The sequence below is a fragment of the Marasmius oreades genome, chromosome 2 (genome assembly GCF_018924745.1).
Source record: "Marasmius oreades isolate 03SP1 chromosome 2, whole genome shotgun sequence".
Taxonomy (NCBI): domain Eukaryota; kingdom Fungi; phylum Basidiomycota; class Agaricomycetes; order Agaricales; family Marasmiaceae; genus Marasmius; species Marasmius oreades.
In genome coordinates, this window is record NC_057324.1 from 3,287,936 (window position 1) to 3,314,534 (window position 26,599).

Below are 26,599 nucleotides of genomic sequence, written 5' to 3' on the forward strand. Positions count from 1 at the left end.
CAAAGCGAAAACCTGTAGGCAGCGCAACATTCGAAAAGTGAATGATCGCGATTTCAGAGGAATTGTGGAACCCTCCTTCCAGACCTGGGAATGTATCGCATTGGAAAATAAATGAACGTAGGAATACATGGAGGGCAGCAAGGCCGAAAGGAAAGGAAAGAACTATATAGCGTACCGTCTGCAGACTTATGTCCAGAATGTGATACGGTATATAGGTAAAAGATGAGCTAAATGCAGAAATGAGAGAGATAAAATATTAATAACGAGCGCGCATGTTAATTCTCCCCGCAGAACGAAATCACAATTCCCCATCGATACTCGACGCAATCACTTCATCCAATTTCTTCGTCTTCCTCACAGGACCTCCTATGCTTGACTTAGGCTTTGCTGCACTCTTGGAACCTTTAGCTCCCCCTGCTCTGACCGACAATGTGGGAGACCCTGGCACCGATATCGACTTTGGTGGTGACATCGGAGCAGATCCGGCGGGGGCCTCTGCGGCATCTGACACCATTGTCTCCTTTCTCGTTATGGACTTCGACTTTGTCTTGGGGTTGGTAGGATTCTTCGTCCGTGGCTTTCGCTTCGACTTGGAGGCAACTGAAGCCGTCTCATCCATATCCACGTCCATATCATCCAACTCATCACCCAACGGCGTTCCTTCAGGTTTGAATGCCTTATCGTCCTCCGTCGTCCTGGGTCTTTTCTTTCTCTGTCTCTGTTTCTTTACCGTCGACGCAGCTAGTGATGGGGATGCTTTACCCTGCGCTTCATCGTCTACTTCAGCTTGTCCCTTCCCCTTCCCCTTCCCCTTCCCCTTCCCTGGGGAACCGGGAGATGTAAAGTTTGGATCTTCTTCGACTTCTGCCTCCACCTGTTCACGTTCTTGTTCACCGTCGTCATCGGCTTTACGAGCGCGTTTCCGTGAAGCCGCTGCCGCAGATGTTGTTGTTCCTGATGTCGCTGTTGCTCTTCTTTTCCGTGGTCGAGACCGTGAAGGCCTATCAGAAGATGCATCGGAAGAATCATCATCTTCGACTTGTTTCTTCGGTTCAGAACATTTAAGACGTTTGCACGAAGCGAGTTTATCGTCGTGGATAGTCGAATCGGCGCGAAAACGGGCGCGTTTCGTGTCAGTCTAGAAGTGATGATCAGCACGAGCTTGAGAGCCCTTCCAAGCTTCCAATGAACGCGAAAAGAAACGAAGGCGGAAGGAACAACAAAAAAGGGAGAATCGACTTACAGTATGTTTGCCTTCATAACACCATCCATCTGGAGGCCCCATGTCACCGTCCCCTTCAACCGTCTTCCCGCAGCAACCCCAAAGTGTCTCGTACTGCGTTCCCGAATCCCCTTTGCCAACCCCGACCCTCTCCACCTCAGCACTCTCGTCGTCGTGTGCAACCAAACAACTTCTATTCGTATTCTCCACATCATAATAAAACTTGTGACACCGAACACAATGTAATCTCGGTGGCGGCGTCAGAGAAGAAAAGAAGGACGTGAGATGGGTGAGAGTGATGGACGATGGCGCGTGTATATGTGCCAGTACAGGCTGTTGGGTACCCCGTTTAGACTCGGCTGAGGGTGGAATGAGATGTGTGAGTGTGTATTCGTGGAGGGTTTTGGCGGGTACGGAAGAGATAAGTTCGTATAATGCTGAGGGATCTGTGATTAGGCCCAGTTCGTTATCCAGAGTATGCGACGGGGGCGAAGGTGTATCGGGGGGGCCTCCGACGTGGTCCTCGCGCAAGGGTGAGGATCTGTCGATATTACCATCCATCCGTTGGAATCGAGTTCCAATAGCAGATGTTACAGAAGGTGAAGGAGTCCGTAGTTGTAGTTGTTCATTGGAAGAAGACGGACGGTCTGCTTCAGCTGGTACAGCCGACGTGGTCTTCCGAAAAAAATTGAACATCTTGAATTAGTAGTTCAGGTGGAAAAGTTCCTATTTCCCAATGAACTGTCAGTCCCCAGTGATAAACGGGAAGCAGAGTAACGCTGTGATCTTAATCGTAGTGTGGTCGATAGAGACAAAACCTGGAGCAACGATCGGGTTTGCCGGTTACTATTAGCTTTGTTTCAAAAAAGTAAACAGAGACTGGACGAACTTGTAAACACGCTATGCACCAGAGCTACAGATGTTTCGCAGAGATAGAGAGAGGAAATCAAAAAACGATAGTAGGGAGTTAGTGGTGGTACAGAACAAAAGTCTTTTTAATTTGACGCCCAGCGTGCGTATGTTGGTGGCATGGGGCTTTGACCACGCTTCACAGGCCCTGTAACCACGTGTGGCACGCGCGGCGCCAAACACGCGGCGCGTTGGGGAGCCATTACAACGTTGTATATCGACGTTCAAAGCAAGTTGTGGAACTTCGCTTTACTTGATACATGCGACAGCTGAAACGCAGCCATCGTGGGTGGGATAGCCTGATCTGACTGTGAACGCTCGGCGATGTGGTCACAGATTGGACCACTTAGGCCTAGCTAGGGACATCGCGATATTAGCCGTGGCCATCACAATTTGTACATAGTACCACTGTAGTTTACAGGAAAACTGTCGCCAAAGAGCACCATTCGTGGCTATATCTTCAATCTTAAGGCCAGGAAGTCAGCAGGAAAGTAAGTAGTTGAAATAACACAGGAATTTACACCATACCACTGGCACTGCATCAATCTGGGAATTTTCCGGTTCAGTAATAGCCGACCACCACCACCATGTCAGCACCAATTTCCGGTCCTTGACAAAACTGTTGCGTCCTCTTCGTCCACTCGCAATGTCGCTGAATCCTCACGAAATAGGCGGAAATTGTTCGTTGGAAACGAAACAACGCATCGTCGACACCTTGGCCAGCCATGTTAGGCACGGGGTATTTGCTGGATCCACTGTCGCATCTAAGCTTCGCGTTTCCGAAGTAACGGTGGGACAGATGAGAGAGGACCCTTTACGGGAGGAAGGAAGAGCGGTGTTTACCTTGACCGTGGACGAAGGTTTGAACAAGTTTTGACTGTCGCCTAGCCATGATATTCACTTTTATTTCAGACATGATGAACCTAGCCGGTGGGGTGCACGGTGGATGCATAGCATATTTAATAGATTTGTAGGCTCTTGCGCTGCTTTCACCTCTGAATCCTCGACGTGATCAACAACCCAGCTGTTCTTCTCTCGCCCTGGCCGTCCTCGCACATAAACAGACAGGGGATCGCCGTGTCATCAGTGTATCTCAAGCTCTCAATATCGTCTATCATTCCCCCGCACCTCTGTTCGTAAGATTTGCTTGAATTATCTTTACTCCATGGACATCCCTCATCCCTTCTTCTCCTTTGAAGCGGCGACAAACTCAGAATCATCAATACAACCATGACAGTTGGAAAGAGAGCATCATCTATTCGCAGTGAAGTAAGTACGTGTTATTGATCCCAGTCTGGAAGCTCATGTTTATACTTACTCTCGTTGACTTGAGATTTGGAGCGACGTAAATCACAGACTGATAGCGTCGGGCGTACACGTCAAGATGGATCCTTCACCACTCAAGGCGAAGATTTGAACTAGAAAATCTTTTCGTCAGAAAAGTCGTTCCCCGTTCAGCTCTTGCAGCATCCTGTGCAGTAAAACGCTGGACATAATAGCCTTCTGGTTCTGTGCTCTCTTCACAGATAGATTTCGGTGTCAAAGCCTTCTGAGTTCAGACTCAAGAGTGCAGTGACTATCGTGGCAGGCATGAGACGAAAAGTAAAAATGGCGTGAACTGCCAGTGTTACGGCAGTCGCCGACGCCTTCTTCCGATTTCTAATCCAATTGCTTCGGACGCCGAAAAGCAATGTGGTTTGAGCTTGGTTTCGAGGTCTTCCACGTCCTCTTTGTTCAGTTTGGCACCATTTCGTTGATGCACTAAATAGCAGGAAATTATCCATCAGCATTGAGGCAGCGCGGTCAGCACATCAATATCATAACTTAGCAATGATCATTCGGAATTTGGTATCGACTTATTCCTAGTTCGGCTAAATGTCGAAGCTACTGGCCGGTTAACCAAACCGGAGAACAGAATGGGGTCTAAAGCACTCCTCCTGAACGGAGAGTGGGGGCTAGTAAGCTCAGAGTGACGCTGGCTGCAGGGATGGAACGATTCCGAGTCGGGATTGGTTGGTACGCACGTTATCCGCGCCGAACTTGCCCTTTCTGCCTTTCATCAGCACGATGGGTTGGGATCTCACGGTTACTTCTTGGACAAAACATTCAAGAATGAAAATCCAAAGCAATCAGGTCAATTTGAAACTGATCGATACAAGATAATCTGCCTCAAGAGCACAGGAAACATGCGTTGTTTCTAGTTTGACTCTGAGGTGAGTTGCCTATCACTATCATCTATGTAATCAAGCTCACAGTTTTTGCGGCCAAATTTCCGACGTTTGCATACCATTCAGTCAAGTGACCGGTCATTGTATTGGTCAATATGATTTTCCACCGACGTAAACTCGTCGCCTCAACATCGGAAATACGCTACTGTCCATTGTGACCATCTTGCTCAAGGAATTCACGGGGCCCGTTGGCCCTCAGGATGCAAAAATGCCCACGAAGACTGACGTCAAAGAAACGCAGAACCGCAGGCCTTTTTCGACGGTGCTACTCCAAGAATGTGTCGATTATAGCAACGGTGGCGCATGTTCTGTTTTAGTGGCTCGCAAAATTGTTTCGCACGGCAAGAAGACTATGGAATGTTAATAGCAGGTCGGCAACGCGTCATTCACGCTTTAAGTTCGGTTTCGCTTGGAAAAGCGATCAATCACATTACCGAAGCATATTGACGCTGGCTCGCGAGTACAGGCGAGTATATATAGAGGAGCCTTTCTCTGCCAGTCATTCTTCACGAGCAACTACGATGAAAGTCGTTTTTTCTATCCTCGCTTCGCTGGCTCTCGCCAATGCCCACTGTGAGCCCACCTTCTGTCCCTCTCGTTCTCCTTGAACTGAAATGGAATAGTTACCATGCAGTACGTGTGGGTCAACGGTGTTGACCAAGGGAAGAACGTTGGCTTGCGTATACCACCCAACAACAACCCGGTCACGGACGTCACCTCGAAAGATCTCACTTGTAACGTGAACGGCTTGAGTGGTTCTGGGGTTCAGACGCTCTCGATTCCCGCAGGTGCCACCATCACGTAGGTCCTCTTAGAATGACAAAGAATCGCTTCTGACGTTCTGTACCCAACAGACTTGAGTGGCATCAACACGACCAAAGGACTGGCGAAGACGCAATCTCCGGAGGACACAAAGGTCCTGTCCAGGTTTACATTGCCAAAGCCCCCTCAACGGCTGCGTCATTCGACGGCCAAGGTGCTGTTTGGACCAAAATCTACTCCTCTGGCCTTCTCAACCCAAGCACTCAACAATGGGCCACTGATATCGTCAATGCCAATGGCGGTACAGACTCACCTACCCTTGTATGCATCTAAAGGTCTAAATCTTCTCTCTCAGGTAAACACAGCGTCGTGATTCCATCATCGCTTCCTGCTGGGGAGTACTTGATCCGTGGTGAAATTGTATGTCGATGTTACCTCTGTTCACATCCGGGTTGGAGATTTATACTAACTCACACCTTCTTAGATTGCTCTTCATGTCGCATCGACTTACCCTGGCGCACAATTCTACATCGGTTGCGCACAAGTCAAGATCAGCAGTGGAGGAAGCGCAAACCCACCCAAAGTCTCTCTTCCTGGTGCTTACCAGGGTAGCGACCCCGGTATCACTGTAAGTCCTGAACTCTCCTCTCTAAAGTGTGGCGCTCATGGTCCTACCTCTTTTAGGTCAACATTTACAACAACCTGCAAAGCTACATCGCACCTGGCCCCTCTGTTTGGAGTGGTTGAATGATTTATTTGTCTCAATAATTTTCGAATATCCACTGCACATATCCACTGTACGCAAGGTAGTATATCAAGATTCAACTTCAATTATAACCAAGGACTATGAGGGTTTCAATTCCCTCCGATGGATTTGCTGACGGACGCTAGCGTTTTGAGGACCCGTTTCATCATTCGACTGAGCAAACCGGTGTCTAGTAGCTTCACGCGAGGTTTTGCGGGAGACAATTGCAACATGCACTGGCTTTTCCGAAATATCACCTTTGAATTCAGGAATCCAGCGGCGCGTTATTCACGCTTAAATTTCGGTTCCTGGACATTGTTCATGCATATAGGACACAAGGGCCTGCCCAGGTCTACAATATTGCCAAGGCGTCGTTTGATGGTCAAGGCACTGTTTGGACCAAGATTTATTCTTCCGGCCTCCGATGCGCGAACCGCAATGAATGGGCTGCTGACGTTGTCAAGGCCAACGAAAGTAAACATTCACCGTGTCCCTCAGTGTCTGGGCGGAACTCACCTTTCCGTCTACAGGCAAACACGCCGTTAAGCTTCCTGCTTCCCTGCTGCTGGAGAGTACCTGATCCGTGGTGTTGAAATCGTAAGTTTACAAAAGTCCCTTCTCGCAGAGTACGATCCCTCTCCCTCCCTGGAACGCTCTCCACGTCGCATCGACTTCGGACTTACCCTGATGCACAACTCTACATTGGTTGTGCTCAGGTCAAGATCACCAGCGGAGGGAGCGCAAACCCACCCAAAATAGCCCTACCTGGCGCTTACAAGGGGGGCCCCGGCATCAACTTCCCAGGATTGTATCATGTCTAGACCCTCATCGTCATCCAGGTCATCTACAACCTCCCGAGCTACACTGCTCCTGGTCCCGGTTGGGTTATTCATGTGTATATCTGCAAAGACACTGTATCATACCAAGAAATTTTTATTCAGTGGTTTTTGCGCACGTTAGACGACGGGAAAGTCGAGGATCGATGAGAAGCGACACTTAAAATAACGTATTTCAATTGCCAGCTCCACATACAGTATTTCGGCGCCACGCCGGTACCTATTTGATTTGATGGTCGTCGTTACAATCCACTTTGAGTTTCATCCTTCCATCGGATGCAATAGGTACGCGAGCGCGATGGGCAGGTGTAGACTCAGTACTAGAGAAGGTTTTCCACATGTCATAAAGATTAGAACACACCATTATACAGCAACTTATGGATCCAAGCCAGTGACAGTTAAATGATACGATTAACCCTCTCATCTCAGTTGGAAGAACCGTATTCAGGGGGGTTTTCGACTGGTACACCGTTTACCATCGTTACAGCATTCGATTCTTCCGGCAAGGTATATGTTGCTGCGGGGTTGGTGAAGATTAGAGAGGATGCAGAGGAGAACTTCAACGACGAGAAACACGCACGAAGACCATCCTCCTCCTGAGCAGCTTGCCGCTTCATATAAATCGCTCTCTCTCTTGTCTTTTCCAATACCGCCACAAACTCGAACATCGCACGATTCTTGAACCGAAGCTCAATATCAGTTCCGTTAGTGAGTCCACCACCTTCGCTGGGTTTGATTTCAAAATATAAGTAGTTTGAGCCGAAAGTCGGTTGATGGAACCTAGTCGAGAGAATAGACGGTAGTGGAATTGAGAGAGAATCGAACGAAGAATCCGGGGACGATGTGAAGAGGAACTTAAGAGAAAGTCGAACAGTTAGTTCCAAGAACGAGGAAGACAAAAGGATCCGCATACTCTCTGATCTGTGACCCAAAGTCTTCCTATCGCCTTCATCTTCTGGGATCCGCTAGAGTCCGGAGAGTTGTCTGGGATGTTCAGGACAACTTCTGCTCCGGAATCGACGGTGGTGATGAACATTTCATCGGGTAGAGGAATAGGTTCTCGAGTCTGGTTGAGCATAGCACAATTGAGGGCCATGACGGATCTGAGCAATGGCGATAGTGATGATAGTCGTAGATCAACGGCTTTGGGGCCACAGTCAAGGACGCAATTCAAGCATAAGTAAGCGCTGCGCGTCTAAGTTGTAATTTCAAAATTTCCTGACTGCATGCAACTAACGCCTCGATTATTCTTGTTCTCCTCCCGTTTTCCAACAGCTCGTCGTTCCTTTAACTTCAATTCAAAAATCCATTCATGCTCATCTCAGCATTCAGATAAAAGGGCAAGCGACAAGCTCTTCGCCGATGCCGCTCGAGAGGAGGCTGGACGAGGGACGACCGTTAGACAACAATCGGGGCAGCTCACCTTCCTAGAGAATCAAGAAGAAAATTGGACTGGGGAAGAACGCATGCAAGATGCTGTTCTCAGGATGCTTGTAGACAAATACAAACCTCTGAGAAGCGGCACGATCCGTACTGCAGAAGAGAAGATAAAACTTACCCCTCCCAAAGTCGGATTGTCCACTTCAGAAGGCTTGCAAAAGGCACTGATGCCCTCTACTTCGTCACAAGTATCTCTTCGGCCTTCGCAAACCGGTTCCTGGGCTTCAGAGCCACTTTTACCGTCGTCCAACAGTCACCGTCCGTGGCACACCGAGTTTAAAGTACCGACTCATGTCGTTTCGTCGGTCAAACTCGCCAATATCCCACCACCTCAGCCCGCACGTCCGACTTCATCTAGTACGAAAGATGAACGTGCTTTACGGCAGGAAAAAGAGCGTCTCAAGCGGACTGAGCAAGCGGGTAGGCTGGGCAAGGCTAGAGAATCTATCTTGGATTATCGGCTCGGAATCAAGGGCGCTGGCTCTCTGGCTCAAGAAATTGGCGGTGGACGGCCAAATCCAGCCAGTCTTAAAGGGTGGGCTGGTTTGATAGAGGATAGGATTGAGGTTCGTTGTCATACTTGACCGTTTCATTCTTGTGTTCTCATCCCGACTATAGAGAGCCCGAGCAGCTGGGGCTTTCGCCTTCGTCAAAGGCAGAGGAAAGCCTCTCGTCCGCACCGTTGAAGAAAGTAACCCATTCATAGCACGGGAGGAGTTTCTCATGAATCGTATTGTTCAGAAAAACGGAGCCGCCCCTCCTTGGGTCGAACTACAAGCAGGTGGTACATTCAAGTTGTCATTCACGTGTCTGCAACTTACGGAGTCTTCCTAGAACTGGACAACGCTGTCGCTGTCTTTCGAGATCTCCTTCGCCAGTCATGGATTCGACGAGTGATCCGAAACCTCACCACAGACCACCCACCTCAGGTCTTCCGCAACTTCACTCTTACTGATCTCAAATCTTATCGAGACAAGGCATGGGAGCAACGTGAAATGTCGTACCACGATGCTGCCATCGAAGAAGTCAACGCTCTTGTGAGGAAGTACAACGGCCTCGCTCCTTATTCAGTACGACGGCCGTATTATATACGGAGCGTGGAGATGGCGAGGATATACGAGGAAACTGCGGAAGATATTTTGCGCGGCCTGAAGGAACGGCTGTCGAACGTGACTGGGACAGGAAACCAGACGTCACTCAAAATGAAAGGGAATCAACACCGTGCTGATCTGGATGATATTGACGAGGGGTTCATGAGTATAAGGGAGCTCTTTTTGGGCTGGTTCCGCAAGGTTTTGGGGAGGTCGCGAATGTGATAACGGGAATTGAATAATCTTTTCCTGCGTTCATATCGTTTCTCATCATACATGTGTAGAACGCCTGTTTTTCTCAATAGCTTTCTTGTAGTTCTGTATCAGAAATGTATTGTGTACTGGCCCACCCATTCGCCAACGCGAATATTGACAAGAAACTATCGTCTATGGGCTCGTGCCTCGAGGATCACACGCACCGAAAACGCCTAAATAATAAATAATAATTGATGGAATTTCTCTGGGTCGGTGGGACTGCCCTGGTCCGCTCCCCTTTGCCCTGTGCGACTCGAATCCGTCGTCGACTGGAGTTTCTCGTGAGTCCGTTTTTCTCATTATCTTATGGGGTGAAACCTCCACCAGTCGTCGGCAACTTCTACGTACCAAGTCTTCCAAGACAGTAACGGAGTATTACGACTGGTTACCTCACCGGCCTCGAGGCTGCCTCGCGGTCCCCGTCAGAAAACAATGAGCCATCTAATCTATAAAAGCCGACCGCTTTTTCCGTTATCCCCCCATCCTATTTCTCTCTCCATCTCATATCTCCTCTCTCGTCTGCGGCTGACTTGAAGACCATACAGAATCATTGTTACGGACATCCACCGACACTCTTATCTCCAAGCAACCTAACCGACTTCTGAAATGTCTTCTGAAGATATCATCGTTCGTTTTTTTCTCTCTCCATTTCTGCCGAGGTCGCTGACGGGAGAACGATATGTAGCCCGGTGACATCGTCGCTGTCAACCATGGATATAGCGGCCGTCGTGAAGGCCTCGTTGTCGGCTCTCATGTTGACTACGCTGTACGCACGAGACGCATTGAAGTCACATATTCACGCAAATCTAACCTACGACTCCTCGTCTATAGGGCCGTCAAATCATCGAGGTTCAGTTGGATGGGGACGTCTTCCATGCATGGTGAGCCTCACGTTTCCACATGTCCTTCCTCTCCGCCCATTCATTTACGTCTTTTCCCTATTGTTTTTCTAATCAGGTACCCCACCGTAACTCGCGTCAAACGCACTGTTCAATACTCTAGACCCACTCTTCCAAGGGTTCCTCACCAACGTACCATTGAACGTCGTATCTACTGGTGATTCCACCAGTTCTGGGAACCGTCGAATCTGGTTTTCTTTTCAGTTGAAATTATAATGGCTATCCGCGACACCCCACCGCTCCGAACTCCTCTTTTTTCCCAACCAGGTCATGTACGCGTTAACGATGAACAGTGGGACAAAAAGCTTGGTTTATTTACGGTGCGAATGAGAAAGGAGAAACGACGACTCGATCTGCAATTGCCTGGATTTTTTTCTGTATCTATTGTGTAGTTGTAACTTATATCGCTCTCCCTTTCTGTTGAACCATGTTTGCTTTACGATGCGATGAAAATTGAGGTACCGCAAGGTTAGAGTCTCAGGAAATAGTCTTTTAAATTGTGCCACCCTGCAAGTTTTATAGTACAGACAGGAGTTCCATTAGAGAATAGCTCGCCGTCTCGACACAGGCTTTGTCCTCTTCCTCTTTTTACCCGCAGTGAATGCATTGGCACTTTTGAGGTCTCTTCCGAGAATGTCCTCGTCCCGAACCTGGTATATTCTCACTATCCAGTTTTCTGAAGTGAAAGCCTCGTCTGGTACAAGGTACGATTAGCCATAAAAACAAGGCGAAAAAGAACAACAGCTCGTTTACTGACCCAAGTAGTCCAGAGTCGGGCCTGGTTTAGGCAATTGTTGTTGTCGGACCCTATCAAGCGCTGCTCCCCCACCGAAGAGCTCAGCGAAGCTAAACAATAGTTTAAAGAAACCCTTCTTGGAAAACACAAAGCAACCCACCGATAATAACTCATCTTGTACATCAAACTATTCTTCATGGCAGGTGACGCTTGAGCATCCACCTTGTACTCCCCTTGAGGAGTGAAATAGTTCGGTTCCTGGATTTCATCCGGCCATACACCCTGAGCGATTCGCACCATCCACAAGAATTTGTTGATGTCGTCACCGGAATACCCGAGGAGGCCACCGAATATGACGAGGACATACTCGACATCGTGTTTGCGAAGGATGGGATACGCGACTTCTTCGGGAGAAGACATGGCCTTGCCGACGGTCGCGATGTGCGCTTAGACGGGTGAGGTGAGATTAATTCTACTTGTACTCGGAGGTAGAGTATCAACTCACTGTTGTTCCAGGTATTGTTATCAACCAACGTCGGTCTATCCGCCATACCCGCAATCTGGTACCCGTAATCCCACCAGCTCATCACAACAGCCGTCTCGGGTGTATTTTGTCTCAACCAGTAATAAGCTTCACGGAAATCATCAATGATATGCTGCGTGCCATCCGGATTCTGCGAAGCCAAAACAACTGACGGAGAAGAGTAGGCGCTCGATGTCACCCACGTACAGTGCATGACGAAGAAGGACAACATTGCGATAGTATGTAAGACTACTGCCGCACGTGTATCGAGGCCCCAGATGCCTCGAGATTTGGTTTTGGAGCTAGCGCTGGAGCCGGAGCCAGAGCCGGCTTCAGTCACAGTCGCGTTAACAATGTCGTTCACTGCTGCAAGAGCAGCAGACGATGATGCTGATTTCTTGTCCTTCTTTGCCCCTGTAACTGACCCTTCCTTCTCCTCTTTTGGAGCCTCGGGTTCGGTGGGGTCAATGTAAGTGTCGAGAAGGGTTGAAATAGCGACGGCAGATGTGACGCAGACGACGGGTGTAAGAGTTAACATCAGCCGTACCATGACCCCAGCAAAGTAGCTGGCAACAACGGCGTAAATGATCACAAATACATGTTCGTCGCGGAGTTGCCTGAAGCAGAGAATGACACCAGCGGGGAAGACGAAGATGAGGAGTTGTAGATCCATGAAGAAGGATGGCCAGGCAGTCGGTTGGTGCTCTGATACTGAAGCAATGATAGGAATATATCTGTCGTCCAATTAACCACTGTATAAATCGGACGACGAACTCGGCTTGCTTACTTCTTAGCATAACCAGTGTCCCACAATGAGTAGAATCTCCCGGTCCATGGAGCGATCCATCCCTTGTAAGTCAGGAATGCGAATCCGAGAGCCCCAAGTATACCAATGGACACGACAGCGATAGCGAGCAAGTTTTGGAACTGCTTCGAAGAGAGATGGGATCTGACCAGTTGGGCAAACGCTACGAGTTGCAACAGTCCGAAAACACCAAGAGCACCCATGTGTTCACTAGTGCGAACTGGCTGGAAACCGACAAATGGAACTTGCATTGACGCAAGGGTTCCAACGGCGTACCACGAGCAGTAGCCAACGTATAGTCGACTACTGTAACGTCCCATGAGCATCAGAACGAGTGCGTGGATAGGTATCATGTTCGTAATGAACGCATAACCACCCCAGGCTGCGACCATGTAGAAGTAAAAGATGGCGGCCAGGGTACCGTACAGGGCACTTCCCAACTTGAGTGCTTTGATCCATAGGTAAAAAGTGAACATGAGAAGGAAGATGGCGATGGCTTCGTTATCATATGAACCTGCAACCGAACGAGAAATGTATCCGGGAACGATGCCAATGAAGGCAGCTGCAAGAAGTCCAGCGCTTGGATCCTTCATTTCGGTCGTGAACCTGTACGAATGATATATTAGAAGTGGTATACCGTGGTGCAGTGAACGAACATGTAAGTTGCCCATGCCGTGAGAGCACTGAATCCCGGGGCTAGAAGTACACAGATGTTACGGATATCTACTGGGAGGTTGAGAGCATGGAGAAAATTGTATATGACACCACTGGTAGCCATGAGCCCAGGATAGACTGTGCCACCCACAACTCGACCAAGCGGATACCACGCAGTTGGGTCAAACCAATTCCAAAATTCCTGGGGGAAATGGTGAGACTCATTTGTACAGACAAGGCTTGCAAGCCCACGTACATAGAAACCTTTGGTAGCCAAAACTCTCGTCGCGCGACTACATCCTCAAACTAAACGTCCATTTATGAAGACTTCAGCCATGCCCACTCACTAGTTAAACCATGGATCGCTAGAGAACGCGTGATTCAGATAAACCTAGATACATCGGATTGCGAGACGACTCACAATTCGTGGATGATACTCTCAAAGTTGATGACCGCAAAAAGTCGGGAAGCAATAGCAGCGGCAGAGATTAAACCGAGGGCAACAATGCGTACGAGCGACACAGTATTTGCGACGGTGGAAGAAGATAAATCTGTAGGGAGCGGGTAGGCCCTCGACATGGCCTCAATGTTCAGGACAACCGTGCGGTAGACGTGTTCGTTATGATGAGAGGGTACTATAAATACGTGTCAACTCACAGACTCTCACCCTAGTTTCCCAGGACTCACAGAAATAGTTTCACAGCTCACAATCACGAGTTTGGAGAATTGAATCCGTGAGTCGTCGATATTGAAGAAAAGATGAGAATGGAAAATGCAAGATCAGGAGGGATGAGAAACGAGAGCTTATAAGATCTTCCCGCGCTCGCCCGATACAGAACATAAAAGTATTCGTTTTTAGAGGAAGTAACAGTCTCAACTAGATAATTTAAAAAACTGAAAAAAAAATAAAGAAAGAAAGAGAATGGTTTAAGCTCCCAGTGGTCCTCAATGTCTGGGTGTTTCGATATCCACGGGAGTTTCATGTTGTCTAACTGTCAAGTTCTCCTCTTCATCGACTTTTTCGGGCTGGGTGGCATATATTCGTAAGTAACATCAGATCCTAGTTCCAGCATGCTCCTCACCTTCTCGGTAACGACACTTTCCTCGATGATCATGGTCACCATCGGGGTTGACAAGACTTTACGTTGATTTCCACCCTATTGAGAAACAGGCGGAGGAGGTTTTAAAAATCTTGAAACAAGGTAGTAAAGGTGGAACTCACTCTTTTTCGAGTTTTCCGGATTCGGGGTATTCTGAATCCGATCTGGGGAGTTGTTGATCCTTCAATGATGTACAACCTTCCGTTGAGAGTGATGAGCAAAGAATTTGTGTATACTGTAAATAGGCATGAACTTCGTGAGGATTGCCGGTCGACTGGAGCTTACATCTTCCACCTATAACCAATAGTCAGCAGGAATTGCGTATTTGGTTGTCAGTTGACTTACACAACAAGTAGAACAAGATGGATGTAAAAGTAAACGGGCTAACGATTGATGAATGAGCAATAGTACGATCCTGATAACTGGCAATGTCTGGAGTACGCACAGCGTAAATTCCTACAGACAGTCAGTACCACTCGAAGATTGTGTATTCAGTCCGTACGCACACATATCAAGGATATCAGAGCGAACAAGCTCGTGAGCATCCCTAGAGCTCAGATTACAACCACAGTTCGGAAGGGAAGAGTGTAGGTCGCCGCTTACCGGTGCTGGCACTGAACAGAATCTGCCGAGCGTTCGAGGGTAAAATTTCCACGTGAAGAAACGCGAGGTAAGGAGGACTGACCATACGATTTATCATACTCGTCGAGCTTCTAATACCAGACTTGCGTCGGTGCAAGTAGAACACCATGACACCGGATATCGCAATGTCACAAAACGCTGCTGATGCGTTCATGACGGTGGACAGTATTACCATCTACATATCGTCAGTGAGGCTTTCTCCGACAGTCGAGATGGAAGACCGTGTACTTTTGGTTCAAGAAAATCTCGAAATGATTGACCCTTCCACAATCTACAAATGCAATTATAAGCAGGTCAAGAGAGAAAGTCAAGGACTCACGTTATTCCAGTGAGTACTACTCTCATGAGAGGGGTCACACCAACTCTGAGGAGATGAGGGGCTCGTGTTCGTACCATACATTATGACTATATGCCACGATATTAGCTCACGATTGACTCAAGACCGAATGTCAACAAATTACTGACCGCAAGAAGTCCAACCTGCTGCCGCCAACAGTGTGGGAACGATTTTGGACATGGAGACTATCATAAGGACACTAATCAGTTTGTCGGACCATAGCCACGACCAAACTGACTTTTGTAAATACGGAAGCAGTAAAACCTGGTGAATCGCTTTCTGAGCAACCTTGAACTCCAGTAAGGATTAACACGTTACTCACATCTGGACAATAATAGCTATCCCTGGGCTGAACAAAAACTGGACAATAAAGGTTCTAGTCGATATAATAGCGGTTGAGTTTGACAGTAGTACTAGATGTCACTCGCAAGACGCGGCGTACTGTTGTATTGGTATGTCGATGCTCTTGTGCCCTTCCGTTCTAAGGCCATCTTCGAATACCCCAGAAATGCAATATTGGTACATAGAGGCTTGGGGATGATTTCGTACTAAGTTTCAGTCAAACGATAGAAGTACATCATACCGCTCATTAAGGTCATTTGTATCGTTTCACAGACCATAACAGCGGAAACCTAGATCATAAGGAGGGGGATGCTATATCGGAATACAAGAACGCACCATGGATTTCACGATCCAGCAATCTCGAGAGGCATAACTTCGAAAATACCACCAGGCTTGGAGGCAAGAAACTAAAGAAGAGATTTCTCAATGCGTGATAAGGACAGGATGTGTCGAAGACAGACATCCATAAAGGCTAGTCAAAGTTGGTTGAGTCATGCACGTTATTCCCCAAAGAACGAAAGACCACTGACACGGAACAGAAGCACGTCACGATGTAGAACAACCCGAATCTGTTGGTCCATGCTTGAGAACGAAGCAGAACGAAGTCGGTTAGGATACTTACATCCTATGTAGAGCCGGTAGGTTTGACATGGAGCGTGAAGGGCATCGCGCAAAATAGACAGGTTTATATACTAGACAAGAAGTCCTCTTGTCCAATGCAATTCCCTGTGACCCTGGTGGCGCAGGACACTTCTGAGAACGTTTTGGCTTTTCGAATGTATTTCTACCCGAGGTTCGCCCGTCGGTATGTACATCACAAAAATGGACAAGCCGTGGTATATCCAGCAGTAGACAGATTCCCATTTCACGCTGCTCCTGGCCACTCCAACAACCCTCGAATGAAGGTACCGGTGTCTTTGGCCCTCATTAGGGCTTCACCAACTAAGACGGCGTTAACGCCCTGCTCTTTGTACACCCTAACATCTTGAGGGCCAGAAATCCCACTTAACGCACACAACACAACGTCTTTCCCGTGAACCATATCCACCAGTCTACTTGTGGTCTCCATATCCACTTTGAAATCGTGTAGATTTCGATTATTGACTCCAATGACCTTCGCCCCGAGTTCGAGTGCTCTTGCCATCTCGGCGGCATTGTTGACTTCGACTAACGGTTCCATGCCGAGAGACGTGGAGTACGCGTAAAGCGCAGTAAGCCTTTCGTGCGATAACATGGCGACAATGAGGAGGACAGTATCTGCACCATATAGGCGCGCCTCTGCTATCTGATACCTATAAAAAATCGATTCCAGTCGTAAGCATCATGCTTTTGAGCTCGATAGTTTACATACTCGTCAAGGATGAAGTCCTTTCTCAAAATCGCCGGACGATTAGGTATCCCGTCGACAGCTTGCCGTACAAAACGCATATCGAAAAGAGATCCCTTGAACCAGGTGGGTTCAGTGAGGACAGAAATCACAGATGCTCCAGATTGGGCATAAGTGAGAGCTTGTTGAGCTGGATTGATTTTCATAGCAATCTCCCCCTTCGAAGGACTGGCACGCTTGATTTCTGCCATCAGTGACAACGAGGGGTTGCCAGTATTCGTCGACGGATTGATTTTGAGACGAGAAACGAGGGCAATCTGAGAGGGTGCCAAATTCATGGAAAGATAGGTCTTCAAGTCATCGAAATTGGTCCCTGGTGTCACCTTTGACTGCTCAACATCTTTCTGGCGCTGAGCATATATCTTTTCGAGAATAGTAGGTGGTTTTGAATCCGCCATGATGATGAGGGAGTAATTTGCGAGTCATCATCGACATGATGATTTAAGTAGAAAGTCGGAATGTAAAATTAAATTCTTCTCACGAAATCGGTTTTCCATGGACTTCCACCGTGCTCCGAAATTAGAATCAGGCTCAGCTTATAACATCTCGCACGAAGCTTATTAAATGGCTAGTTTGCCCAAATTCAAGCTGCATGATGGTCAACATATGCCAACAGTCGGTATCGGGTTCGTGTTGTTCTGTTTCATACTTGCCATTAACCTAACTTCCTGACATAGATGTTGGATAGGTAAAGCTGGAGAAGCGGACGAAGTGACGAACATGGTAGCAACAGCTCTGAGGTTGGGGTATCGTCACATCGATACAGTGCGTCAATTCTCTGAGTATGGACCATACAAATGATTCATTCGTCCATACAGGCATCAAACTATGGTATTATCTCGAAATCTGCAAGGCAGCTGGGAATCTGACCCGCTTCAGGAAACGAGCGTTCGGTTGGTGAAGGGATTCGGAAGTCTTCAGTACCGCGGAACGAAATCTTCCTGACGACAAAGCTCGAGTTCGTTATATTTCCTGATTTCCATTCGACTGGATGTTGATCGTCACCATCGTAGCCAAGCAGATCATGAACGACCTGCAGACGCCCTCGATCGCAGCTTGGAAAAGCTTGGGGTCGATTATGTCGACTTGTTTCTGATGCACTGGCCTCAAGCATTCACCACTGAGGGTTGGTTAACGTTCTTCATACATGCCGCGCTTGAACGTAGCCATTCTTCTGTTCAGGTAAAGTTCTGACACCCGACGAGTCTCCTACCTTTGTAGAGACCTGGAGTGTGATGGAAAAGCTTGTAGAATCCGGTAATTTTCATTCGTTCGAACGTTCTACATATCCCTTGTCTGATATGACATTCAATACCAGGGAAAACGAAGAGCATAGGGGTGTCAAATTTTAGTGTCAAGACTCTGGAGATTCTACTCAGACACGCGAAACTAATACCCGTGGCCAACCAAGTTGAACTCCACCCATGCCTTCCCCAGCACGCACTGTTGAAATACTGTATCTCTCGCGGCATCCTGCTAACCGCGTACTCGCCTCTAGGAAAGTACAAGATTGCATCTGACCCGGATATCGTCGCAATTGCTGACCGAATGACAATCGAGTATGGTGAGGTCTCCCCTGCTCAAGTGATGTTAAGCTGGGGCGTCCAGCGAGGAACCGCAGTGATACCCAGAACACTTCATGAAGAGCGAATGAAGCAAAACATGCGGGTACGAGGTCTCTTTTCTCAAACCCTTATAAAGATATTCAACACTTGAATCAGCTGTTGACTCTTAGTGACGAAGATATGCACGTTCTCGACGGATTGCACTTGAAGCCTGGTATGCACCGCAGTGTCTGTGGATTTCACTCTTCGGATCTCGGCGGCTCGTGCTTTGGTTGGACTTATGATATGCTTGGATGGGATATGGTTGAAGGAGGTATTATGCGCGATCTAACCGATTAGCGATGCTTTGTCGAATATGCCACTCCGAAAACAACCATACTGACACGTTTCTGTGGTGCTCTCCAATAATAATCAACACGAAATATCATTCTTCCATTCCACAAACCTTAAACCCAGACGATTTGGGCGGTCCTTCTTGCCATATATGGGATCCATTCCAGCATGCCAGAAAACTAGCCGTGGATTCGACTTTCGAAAAGAAGATGTTGATGATACCAGTGAACCATTTGACCTGTTGAGGTTTGTTACCTCCCAGCGCCTACCAGAGGCAGCAAGCTGTGATTGTTGATCCCTGCCATCGCTCCACGGTGTACCAAGTTAAACAACCTGTTTCTCTCGTGCGACCAGAGGGTAACTGCTGGATGCAGTACTCGTCTTAATTGTTCCTTGTTTGCTTTGTAGGGTTTTCGTAAGTTATATATACGATCCTCTCAAACTGTCGCTATATCTAACCATGGCGTTCAAGCAAGATGAGGTATGGGTTCATTCTTCAACCATTTCAGGATGAGAAACAGCTCATGGTCCGGTTGACATGCAGTCCAAGCTCGTATCCATCTTCATCCAAACCCTTCTTTACGGTGAGCGCGCCCCTCCCTAAACCAATTCTCTGACTTCGATTCTCGCTTCAAGGCGTGTATGTCGCTACTTTTTCGCTGACTCACTGGGTACTCGTCCACCGGCGTACAGCGGGAGAGACGATCAAGCGTACAATGATGGGAATTTCCCTCACCATGTTTGTTCTTGCTACTATGGTATGTCGCTCTCTCGAATCTTGCATTATCGAGGAAGTCGTTCGAAAATACTTCTCAGCATATCGGCGTGAACTTCGCTCGAGTATTCATGGCATTCATCAAATACAGGGATGAACCCGGCGGCCCCGCCGTCTTCTTCGACCAGCTTTCGGAGTTTACGCAAATCTTTGGCACTGCCATATACGTTGCACAAACTTTAGTGGGCGACGCGGTTGTGGTGAGCTTGTAGTCTTTCCAATATATAGCAAGGTGATCATAACTAATACCACTCCTCTGATCACATAGCTCCTGCGATGTTATATTGTGTGGGAGCGGCGGTGGTACGTTGCGGGGTTCCCACTCATTCTCCTCTTAGGCAGTACCGGTAAACTTTTCATCAGGGGCTCATCTAAAAACTAAGCTGAATTCCTTCTGAATTTAGCTTCAGGGATTGGCATTCTTTACACCTTTGCTCGAGTCACCCCACATGCTCAAATATTTGCTATCGAGCTTCAGAATTGGATAGTGTCGTTTTTCTCCCTGACTCTCGCTACTAACTTGATATGTACCGGTGGGTCATTCAACAGTCCATCTACTTCCGTTCACCGTTTTCATCACATTCTCAACAGCACTGGTTGCATCCCGGGTCTGGTATATTAACCGCTCTAGTAAGCTATTTTCAAACAAGAGCTTGACTCCTGTGGTCCTCCTGGTCATCGAGTCCGGAGCGATATATTCAGCGACGCTCATCGCCTTGCTTATTCTCTACAAAGTCGAGTCATGGTTCCAATACGTTCTTTTGGATGCAGTAAGTCCTTGAGTCACTACCAACCAGTCCCCATTGAATTCTCGACCGCAACGCATAGATATCTCCCATCGTCGTGAGTAAACTCTGATACTTGTTTTCACTCCACCTGGCAACGATATCTTAATCCCTAACAGGGACTCGTATTCTCCATGATCATCATCCGCATCGGCCTTGGTATCATCCTACCCAACGGACAGACACGATTCTCAGCTGCTCAGTCGGCGACCCTTCGGTTCCATCCCATCGACGAACTTGAGAGTCGAACTGGCAGCGTTCCCTCCCATGCCACTCGCGAAGTCGAGCCACACGGTGCGAAGCCATCGCTCTTTGTTCGAGAGATACCAGAAGGCTTGGAATTGGATGCTATGGATATTGAGGCAAACCACCTAAACAAACCGCAGTCGAGTATGTAAATACTTGGAAGGCTTCGTCGTCCGGTCGCCGCCGCTCTAGGGCGCGCATGTGTTGTATGGATGTCGATTGACCACGACCAGTGACTCCAAGTCTATTTTACATCTTGTTGTAGATCCGACCCTTTCATCAGATCTCTGTACTTATTTATTGCCGAATCTTTGTTCAGGAATGCAAAAGGCCCAGTTCCCACGGAGGTGAGTACAGAAAAGCGGGCCGATGAGAAGCTGACCGAAGGTTGGTAACGAGCTTACCCCTCCTTCACAAACTTCTTTTCGGCCCCCCGAGCTGTGAACTTAATTGTACACAGTCGGCGACGAGTAGGGCACTCCTTCTGGAGATTGTGCACCAACAGTCAGTACTGAAGTTGATAAAGATTCGGTCATCCCGCCCGGTCATTCTCAATTGACAGATCCTGAGAAGTGGAGGCTGAGTTATTAGGGTACGTTCACACTCAGGATAAGAATGCACTCTGTCCCGTCACCATCAACTGAATTCCATGGCGGCGTCTTGTTTATTTGGAGTACAAGGCGTTCTTAAAATTGCATACCCGCATGAAATCAAGGACACTGTACAACTTCCTGGGGTTGCAATCTTTCCCTCCGTTCCATTCATCATTGATCATCTCGATTCGTGAAATCCCATTACACCTTGTTCGTTTCACCATCCACGCTATGCATGGAGGCGCTTTCTTTTTCAGGATGGACCCCATGGAGTTGTTGCAATATTCTTTCCATCCTTGCAGCATCGGTCTGGGCTTCTCCAGAGCCAAATACCAAGTCCTGTCGTACCAGTCAGTTCCACGGTGTCTCTGCCACGACGATGAAACTACTCACCATTTCCTCAAGAGACTTTCCAAGCGTCTCGGGTAGTATCCAGATCGCGTATCCAATGCCCATCAACATAAACATCAAAAAGAAGCTATTCGGTGTATGAGCTAGAGAGTATGAATAAGTCAAAAAGATGCTCGCACATGTAGGTTCCGTAAGTGATATTTTGTAACATGACCGGTACGACGATGGACACGACAAACTGCATCGTCGGTTAGTATATGACTGAGACAGACGATGGAACGACAGACATTCGTCATCCAATTCGCTGACGCACCGAAAGCGACACCGTGGGCACGAGTAGAGAGCGGAAAGATTTCAGAAATGACTGTCCATGATACAGGTCCCTAAAATGAAGGATGTCAAGCAATCGCTGTTGTTCGGTATCCGAGGGGACGACTCACCCAGGATGCACCGAAAAATCCAACGTAGAGCCAGATGAACGTCGCAGTTGACCAGGCCGCGGCGGCGTTTTGCCAATGAGGTTGATAGGTCGCGGTCAGAGCAGCGGACAGGATCAGCATTAACGCCATCCCTGCTCCTCCCCAAATCAACAGCGGTCGGCGACCGATGTGGTCGATGGTAGCAATTGCGGGCAACGTGGAAACGATAAAGACAATTCCGACGACCCCAGAAGCGAGGAGAGAGACTGTCTTGCCAGGAAGTTGGAGAGATTCAAAGATCGTCGGGGCGTAGTATATCTGTGGCCGTCATGAAGTTGTGTAAAAGAAAGCGTCGAAGTGCCAACGTACGATAGCATCAATACCAGTCCTATTCAGCACGAACATTAGAGGCAAGAAATAGATCGCAGTCATCTTAAACTTACATCTGCTGGAAAAATTGCATCAAGCCAGCCACTATAGATGAATCAGCATGTATCTGCACTGTAAGTTTATAAAGACGCACTTGCAGTCCTACGGAACATGTGAATGGTGGTGAAAAGTTCGCCAAATCGTGCAACTTGCAACCGGAACTGTCTGATTGGCCCACCCCCGACGAGACGGGGGAATTTCTCCTCTGTCGTTTCGTTCTCAAACATAGACTCTGCTTGGATTTCAATGAATTCGAGTTGTACCAATTCAGAATCCTCAGGCAACTTTCGGAGCCAAGCAAGAGTTTTGAGAGCTTCTGCTTTGCGTCCCTTCCCAATGAGCCATCGAGGTGTGTACGGAATTGTAAAAGTAAGGACCGCGAGCAACACGGCCGGTACTCCTTGCAGTGCCAAGCATAGTCTCCAAGATACCGAGTTCGTGTCCGAGATGTAATTCGTGCCAAATCCAACCCTGAAAGATTGCAGTCAAAAGCCAAGCTTACATTCAGAGGGTTATTACAAACCAGAAAGATATACAAATTCCCGTCACAATGGCAAGCTGTTGAATAGATACGATCGTTCCTCGTAATTCTGGTGGAGCGATCTCGGAGTTGTACCTAATATTTCATGAGCACGACAAGTTGTGGAATGTGAATGTGATGCGCACAATGGGACGGCTGCTGAGAGGGAACCGACAGCCCAGCCTATGAAGAAACGGCCAACAAACTGGACGGAATAAGATTCAGAGGGTGAAGCTTATGTACGAACTATACGACGCACCAGCCACTGAGGTCCTTGAGCACCTGCAGTTAAACCGGTACCGAGACAGCATATGAGGGCTCCGACCAAAAGGCTCCATCGTCTAGATATCATGTCGCAGAGATAACCGTTGATCAGTGCACCAAACCAGCCTCCCAAACCTAAAGTCCTGAAGCTGGGATTCAGCGAGAATCTTGCGCGAAAACTGAGTAACGCACGATACACTCCAGCCTTTGTAGGATGCATCGTTCGCAATGCGAGCAAAGCGACTATCACCTGTGAACGCAGGCATGACGAGTACTTGTGAGTAGGCACCTTGTTCATAACCTGATGTGTCCTTCAGTGCGACGAGTTCTTGAGGAAACGAAAATGAAAGTACCATAACACAATGCTCCAAGTCTGAGATTTTCAGAAACAAAGAGCGATATGTAGAAATCACGACACTTACGTCGTAGTAGCTGCCAATCTCACTAATCGAGGGTTCGCAAATACTCCTCGAAGCCCAGATGGACCAGCTAATTTGGCGCGCCGTGCGGCGTTTTCGGCTTGGAGGCTCGTCATCCGGAGGGAGTGAGAGAGAAAAGAAGTGGGGATTCCACTTTTATATAGAATTTAGTGCATGTGGACGGCATCCCGGAGAATGGCATGGATGTGAATTCGGGAGGACTGTCTACACGACCTGTCACAAGCAAACCCTTCCTTGGTCACACACCCGAAAAGCCGGAACATGTGACCAATGCACTCTACTTGTTGCGCTCAACTCTTCAACGAGTAACTTCCGAGAGGTCAAGGAGGGACCCAACTGAGTACTTCATGTACTTATTCTCCAACCTTTTTTCCTCATCAAAGGGGCTCTCTGAGTTCCACGAGTCGTGCGGGACCATAAACCACGCGTTTAATGCTCCTTCCTGATGATGGTGTATTCATTGCGTGAAGCCTAATCACAGGGTACGCTTTCACCACGGACTGTCTGCTGCCAGGTTCTTGGGGGGGGGGGATTTCGGAATTCTGGGTGAGTTTGCTCTCTGGTTCCTCTAATGATCAACCTACTTCAACTTTGCCTTTCTGCTGCAGCCATTGTTGCGCAAACTTCACGAGGCACCTTCTCTTCTCCAAAGACCGGAGTGAAGTGGCGCTATTGGGTCCAGGATGCTTCTATTGAACCTGACGTCGTATATTCTGATGTCGTTGAAATGGCCAGAGTGGGATCGGCAGGCTTTGAATTCCTGAGGCATGTACATCTCCCGCTTCCGACGGAGGCATGGTCATAATTCAAGTCACACAACCAGTCTTATGGAGGACTCGATGATAATACAGGCCATACTGTACTGGATCCAACTCATGTTGCCTTCGGATCGGATCTATTCGTAGATGCAACGACAGTGGCAGTAGAGGCCGCCATACTCAACAATATCACCATCGAATTCACACTAGGTCCTGCACAGGGCGCCGGCATACCTGTCAATCCAAATGATGTAGACAAAGTGGGCATGTTGACAGCTTCTTGTTGGTTCTGCCTTCATCAAGCCGGGAGCATCGTTCAGTGGTTCTTTGCTTCCTCCAAATATCACCCCATTTACCAGCAGCGATGGTGTCATACGAAGTGCCAACACCACCAATAACACTGTGGTCGCGGTTCTTCGCGGATGGTGTAGACACGGCGACAGCAAGGAGAGTAACACTGGAGATAGATTTTGTCGTGGACCTTACCAATGAAGTTCAGCGAAGTGGGAGTAATGTCACAATCTCATGGATTCCTGCCAATTCCAACGTAACCAACATCCTCCTGGCTTTCTACTATCACCGAAATGGTTTCCCAGAAGCAGTTGGCGGTTTCAATGGTGCCCAGCAGGATAAGCCAGGTTCATGGGCCGCTTTCGTCGTGGATCACTTCTCGCCAAGCGGAGTTGAAGTGTCGTCTAAATTCGTCCAGGACAACATACTCTCTCGAAAAGGAATCGGAGAAATGCTCGCTCGACCTGGTGAAATACATGTGGGAGGACAGCGTAGAATTTCGCGGTCAGGTTTGGTGGACCGAGGCTCTTGCAGATCGGTTTCATGGGAGACACGGATATGCTGTCAACAAGTTTCTCCCGATTCTTCATAGCCAAGGACGCGGTAGTACGTAGCATCAACGCCCATGATACAACCCGCTACTCACATTCTAACTTCAAAAAGACGCCCCAAATCTCAACCAGTCATTCCAATTTGGAGCATCCGCGATGAACACGACGGTTGCATTCCTAGAGGATTACAGAGACACGACGTTATCTGCGAAATTTACTATTTGGGAAAATCGTGACTGATTTCCACCGGAGACATCTCTTTATCTCGAGTACATGTCAGCCTACAATGAATGGTCCCATTCGGTCGGCATGGAATTTTTTCACCAACCTGCTTGCGGTTTCGACCTCGATGTGGCGGCAAGTGCTGGTATTCCTGATGTTCCAGAAATTGAATCGCTGGTTTTGCCCTCCATCGATGAAGCTCGACAATTGTCTGGAGGAGTTCATCTCGGCCAGCACAACTTGTTCTCTAGCGAGATTGGCGCACGACTTGGCTTTGCCACTTCTTTAACCATGGCTCAGCTACTTGAGGACTGCAAATCCCAATATGCGGTGCGGCAGGAAAGTCTAGTTGACTGGTAAACGGTTGAGGTCGATCCGGTCGGATGACTGACAAAGTAACGGTAGATAAAAAAAAGAAGAGTACTACGAAATATTCGAAGTACGATACAACGTAAAAAGACCACGACGCCGCAGGAACGTGATGTATCTAGAGAACTCGTGTAGAATAAAGAAGTTGACACTTAGTGTAAGTGCCTGATTCTCGTATCTAGCTCAAATATATCTTGTTAGTGTTCGCTCTTGTTCGGGATTTAGTGGAGAGACTCAGGGCTCGGTTTTGGCTCAGAGGAAGGGGGAGAAAGACAGAAAGGAAAAGTTAATTATTCGGTACAGGATTGACAGTTTATATGAACGGACTCTGGGTCCGAGCTTGCGAGTAAAAGAAGTAAGTAAAAAAAAAGCTAGTTCTAAAAAGGACTATCTACTTGTTCCTTGATAAGATAACAGGGAGGCTAGACCTCTGACCCACGGCATTTCCAAACCAGTTCCGCCTCAGTCGACGCTACTAGGGCTGCTCAATTCTAAAATTGACCGTCTAAAATTTTGACCGTCCGCCCTGTCTGAGCTTGAAATCGTAGCCAAATGGTCAGTTGATGGTCGTGAACGGTCAGTTTAGCGACGGTCAATTTGAGAATTGAGCAGCCCTACTAAGACTTTGCTTTGGGGTGGATGAGGTCCCAACACGGCATAAAGCAATTTTACTGCCAGGTGGACGAGGCCTTGCGGGAGCGGACTCGTAGGAGGGGAAAAGGAAAGGGAATGACATGAATCGGAGGCTCACTGTAAGGTACGAATTCATAAAAAT

At 48.0% G+C, this 26,599-nt stretch overlaps 15 protein-coding genes across 15 annotated transcripts; 9 read left to right on the forward strand and 6 right to left on the reverse strand.

Moving 5' to 3' along the window:
* Positions 1-83: 83 nt before the first annotated feature.
* E1B28_004839 (uncharacterized protein) lies at positions 84-2,219 on the reverse strand. Its single transcript, XM_043149361.1, has 3 exons — positions 2,112-2,219; positions 1,244-2,040; positions 84-1,138 (listed from the first exon to the last, which is right to left on the reverse strand). The coding sequence occupies exons 2-3, from the start codon at positions 1,916-1,918 to the stop codon at positions 299-301; spliced, it is 1,515 nt and encodes a 504-aa protein (XP_043013967.1). The 5' UTR covers positions 1,919-2,040; positions 2,112-2,219; the 3' UTR covers positions 84-298.
* Positions 2,220-2,777: 558 nt separating this feature from the next.
* On the forward strand, positions 2,778-3,548 carry E1B28_004840 (uncharacterized protein; the record flags this gene model as incomplete). Its single annotated transcript, XM_043149362.1, has 5 exons — positions 2,778-2,991; positions 3,044-3,101; positions 3,156-3,263; positions 3,331-3,400; positions 3,465-3,548. 5 exons carry the CDS (start codon positions 2,778-2,780, stop codon positions 3,546-3,548), a joined length of 534 nt encoding a protein of 177 aa, XP_043013968.1.
* A 1,332-nt stretch (positions 3,549-4,880) lies between these two features.
* On the forward strand, positions 4,881-5,868 carry E1B28_004841 (uncharacterized protein; the record flags this gene model as incomplete). The annotated part of the gene is made up of 6 exons (XM_043149363.1): positions 4,881-4,932; positions 4,983-5,160; positions 5,214-5,422; positions 5,477-5,541; positions 5,606-5,749; positions 5,806-5,868. 6 exons carry the CDS (start codon positions 4,881-4,883, stop codon positions 5,866-5,868), a joined length of 711 nt encoding a protein of 236 aa, XP_043013969.1.
* A 1,259-nt stretch (positions 5,869-7,127) lies between these two features.
* E1B28_004842 (uncharacterized protein) lies at positions 7,128-7,798 on the reverse strand (the record flags this gene model as incomplete). Its single annotated transcript, XM_043149364.1, has 3 exons — positions 7,128-7,219; positions 7,283-7,556; positions 7,616-7,798. The coding sequence occupies 3 exons, from the start codon at positions 7,796-7,798 to the stop codon at positions 7,128-7,130; spliced, it is 549 nt and encodes a 182-aa protein (XP_043013970.1).
* Positions 7,799-7,912: 114 nt separating this feature from the next.
* On the forward strand, positions 7,913-9,621 carry E1B28_004843 (uncharacterized protein). Its single transcript, XM_043149365.1, has 3 exons — positions 7,913-8,708; positions 8,761-8,923; positions 8,977-9,621. Exons 1-3 carry the CDS (start codon positions 7,929-7,931, stop codon positions 9,456-9,458), a joined length of 1,425 nt encoding a protein of 474 aa, XP_043013971.1. The 5' UTR covers positions 7,913-7,928; the 3' UTR covers positions 9,459-9,621.
* A 168-nt stretch (positions 9,622-9,789) lies between these two features.
* E1B28_004844 (uncharacterized protein) lies at positions 9,790-10,852 on the forward strand. Its single transcript, XM_043149366.1, has 4 exons — positions 9,790-10,115; positions 10,174-10,254; positions 10,320-10,369; positions 10,446-10,852. The coding sequence occupies exons 1-4, from the start codon at positions 10,095-10,097 to the stop codon at positions 10,546-10,548; spliced, it is 255 nt and encodes an 84-aa protein (XP_043013972.1). The 5' UTR covers positions 9,790-10,094; the 3' UTR covers positions 10,549-10,852.
* Positions 10,853-10,926: 74 nt separating this feature from the next.
* On the reverse strand, positions 10,927-13,946 carry STT3 (oligosaccharyl transferase stt3 subunit; the record flags this gene model as incomplete). Its single annotated transcript, XM_043149367.1, has 10 exons — positions 10,927-11,081; positions 11,145-11,233; positions 11,284-11,569; positions 11,629-12,380; positions 12,434-13,057; positions 13,108-13,307; positions 13,362-13,398; positions 13,453-13,470; positions 13,527-13,740; positions 13,814-13,946. The coding sequence occupies 10 exons, from the start codon at positions 13,944-13,946 to the stop codon at positions 10,927-10,929; spliced, it is 2,508 nt and encodes an 835-aa protein (XP_043013973.1).
* A 104-nt stretch (positions 13,947-14,050) lies between these two features.
* Positions 14,051-16,177, reverse strand: E1B28_004846 (uncharacterized protein; the record flags this gene model as incomplete). Its single annotated transcript, XM_043149368.1, has 21 exons — positions 14,051-14,131; positions 14,188-14,262; positions 14,328-14,440; positions 14,491-14,499; positions 14,551-14,588; positions 14,651-14,661; positions 14,712-14,752; positions 14,809-14,830; positions 14,891-15,022; positions 15,076-15,118; positions 15,167-15,182; positions 15,241-15,252; positions 15,313-15,369; positions 15,423-15,448; positions 15,507-15,560; positions 15,627-15,714; positions 15,768-15,816; positions 15,863-15,933; positions 15,988-15,998; positions 16,057-16,095; positions 16,149-16,177. 21 exons carry the CDS (start codon positions 16,175-16,177, stop codon positions 14,051-14,053), a joined length of 1,017 nt encoding a protein of 338 aa, XP_043013974.1.
* Positions 16,178-16,391: 214 nt separating this feature from the next.
* Positions 16,392-17,311, reverse strand: E1B28_004847 (uncharacterized protein; the record flags this gene model as incomplete). Its single annotated transcript, XM_043149369.1, has 2 exons — positions 16,392-16,818; positions 16,878-17,311. The coding sequence occupies 2 exons, from the start codon at positions 17,309-17,311 to the stop codon at positions 16,392-16,394; spliced, it is 861 nt and encodes a 286-aa protein (XP_043013975.1).
* Positions 17,312-17,477: 166 nt separating this feature from the next.
* On the forward strand, positions 17,478-17,782 carry E1B28_004848 (uncharacterized protein; the record flags this gene model as incomplete). The annotated part of the gene is made up of 3 exons (XM_043149370.1): positions 17,478-17,539; positions 17,591-17,678; positions 17,732-17,782. 3 exons carry the CDS (start codon positions 17,478-17,480, stop codon positions 17,780-17,782), a joined length of 201 nt encoding a protein of 66 aa, XP_043013976.1.
* Positions 17,783-18,008: 226 nt separating this feature from the next.
* On the forward strand, positions 18,009-18,817 carry E1B28_004849 (uncharacterized protein; the record flags this gene model as incomplete). The annotated part of the gene is made up of 4 exons (XM_043149371.1): positions 18,009-18,039; positions 18,096-18,170; positions 18,232-18,581; positions 18,635-18,817. 4 exons carry the CDS (start codon positions 18,009-18,011, stop codon positions 18,815-18,817), a joined length of 639 nt encoding a protein of 212 aa, XP_043013977.1.
* A 454-nt stretch (positions 18,818-19,271) lies between these two features.
* Positions 19,272-20,769, forward strand: E1B28_004850 (uncharacterized protein; the record flags this gene model as incomplete). Its single annotated transcript, XM_043149372.1, has 9 exons — positions 19,272-19,292; positions 19,356-19,395; positions 19,448-19,569; positions 19,628-19,786; positions 19,855-19,933; positions 19,991-20,119; positions 20,178-20,356; positions 20,415-20,429; positions 20,491-20,769. 9 exons carry the CDS (start codon positions 19,272-19,274, stop codon positions 20,767-20,769), a joined length of 1,023 nt encoding a protein of 340 aa, XP_043013978.1.
* A 359-nt stretch (positions 20,770-21,128) lies between these two features.
* On the reverse strand, positions 21,129-23,878 carry E1B28_004851 (uncharacterized protein). Its single transcript, XM_043149373.1, has 14 exons — positions 23,616-23,878; positions 23,547-23,566; positions 23,386-23,494; positions 23,189-23,336; positions 23,076-23,134; positions 22,933-23,025; positions 22,504-22,880; positions 22,424-22,454; positions 22,350-22,368; positions 22,002-22,298; positions 21,849-21,944; positions 21,741-21,799; positions 21,604-21,688; positions 21,129-21,549 (listed from the first exon to the last, which is right to left on the reverse strand). Exons 1-14 carry the CDS (start codon positions 23,726-23,728, stop codon positions 21,412-21,414), a joined length of 1,644 nt encoding a protein of 547 aa, XP_043013979.1. The 5' UTR covers positions 23,729-23,878; the 3' UTR covers positions 21,129-21,411.
* Positions 23,879-24,755: 877 nt separating this feature from the next.
* Positions 24,756-25,274, forward strand: E1B28_004852 (uncharacterized protein; the record flags this gene model as incomplete). Its single annotated transcript, XM_043149374.1, has 1 exon — positions 24,756-25,274. One exon carries the CDS (start codon positions 24,756-24,758, stop codon positions 25,272-25,274), a length of 519 nt encoding a protein of 172 aa, XP_043013980.1.
* A 232-nt stretch (positions 25,275-25,506) lies between these two features.
* E1B28_004853 (uncharacterized protein) lies at positions 25,507-25,815 on the forward strand (the record flags this gene model as incomplete). Its single annotated transcript, XM_043149375.1, has 1 exon — positions 25,507-25,815. The coding sequence occupies one exon, from the start codon at positions 25,507-25,509 to the stop codon at positions 25,813-25,815; it is 309 nt and encodes a 102-aa protein (XP_043013981.1).
* Positions 25,816-26,599: the final 784 nt, after the last annotated feature.

Excerpts from the sequence above, each read along its gene's own strand:
- E1B28_004839 (XM_043149361.1), bottom strand. The coding sequence starts at position 1,918 with ATGTTCAATTTTTTTCGGAAGACCACGTCGGCTGTACCAGCTGAAGCA. Across the intron at positions 1,139-1,243 it reads GTTATGAAGGCAAACATACT|ACTGACACGAAACGCGCCCG; the intron begins GTAAGTCGATTC and ends CATCACTTCTAG.
- E1B28_004843 (XM_043149365.1), top strand. The coding sequence starts at position 7,929 with ATGCAACTAACGCCTCGATTATTCTTGTTCTCCTCCCGTTTTCCAACA. Across the intron at positions 8,709-8,760 it reads TGATAGAGGATAGGATTGAG|AGAGCCCGAGCAGCTGGGGC; the intron begins GTTCGTTGTCAT and ends TCCCGACTATAG. Across the intron at positions 8,924-8,976 it reads TTGGGTCGAACTACAAGCAG|AACTGGACAACGCTGTCGCT; the intron begins GTGGTACATTCA and ends GAGTCTTCCTAG.
- E1B28_004844 (XM_043149366.1), top strand. The coding sequence starts at position 10,095 with ATGTCTTCTGAAGATATCATC. Across the intron at positions 10,255-10,319 it reads GCTCTCATGTTGACTACGCT|GGCCGTCAAATCATCGAGGT; the intron begins GTACGCACGAGA and ends CCTCGTCTATAG. Across the intron at positions 10,370-10,445 it reads GGGGACGTCTTCCATGCATG|GTACCCCACCGTAACTCGCG; the intron begins GTGAGCCTCACG and ends TTTTCTAATCAG.
- E1B28_004851 (XM_043149373.1), bottom strand. The coding sequence starts at position 23,728 with ATGACGAGCCTCCAAGCCGAAAACGCCGCACGGCGCGCCAAATTAGCT. Across the intron at positions 21,945-22,001 it reads GATTTTTCGGTGCATCCTGG|GGACCTGTATCATGGACAGT; the intron begins GTGAGTCGTCCC and ends CCTTCATTTTAG. Across the intron at positions 21,689-21,740 it reads ATCACTTACGGAACCTACAT|CTTCTTTTTGATGTTTATGT; the intron begins GTGCGAGCATCT and ends TACACCGAATAG.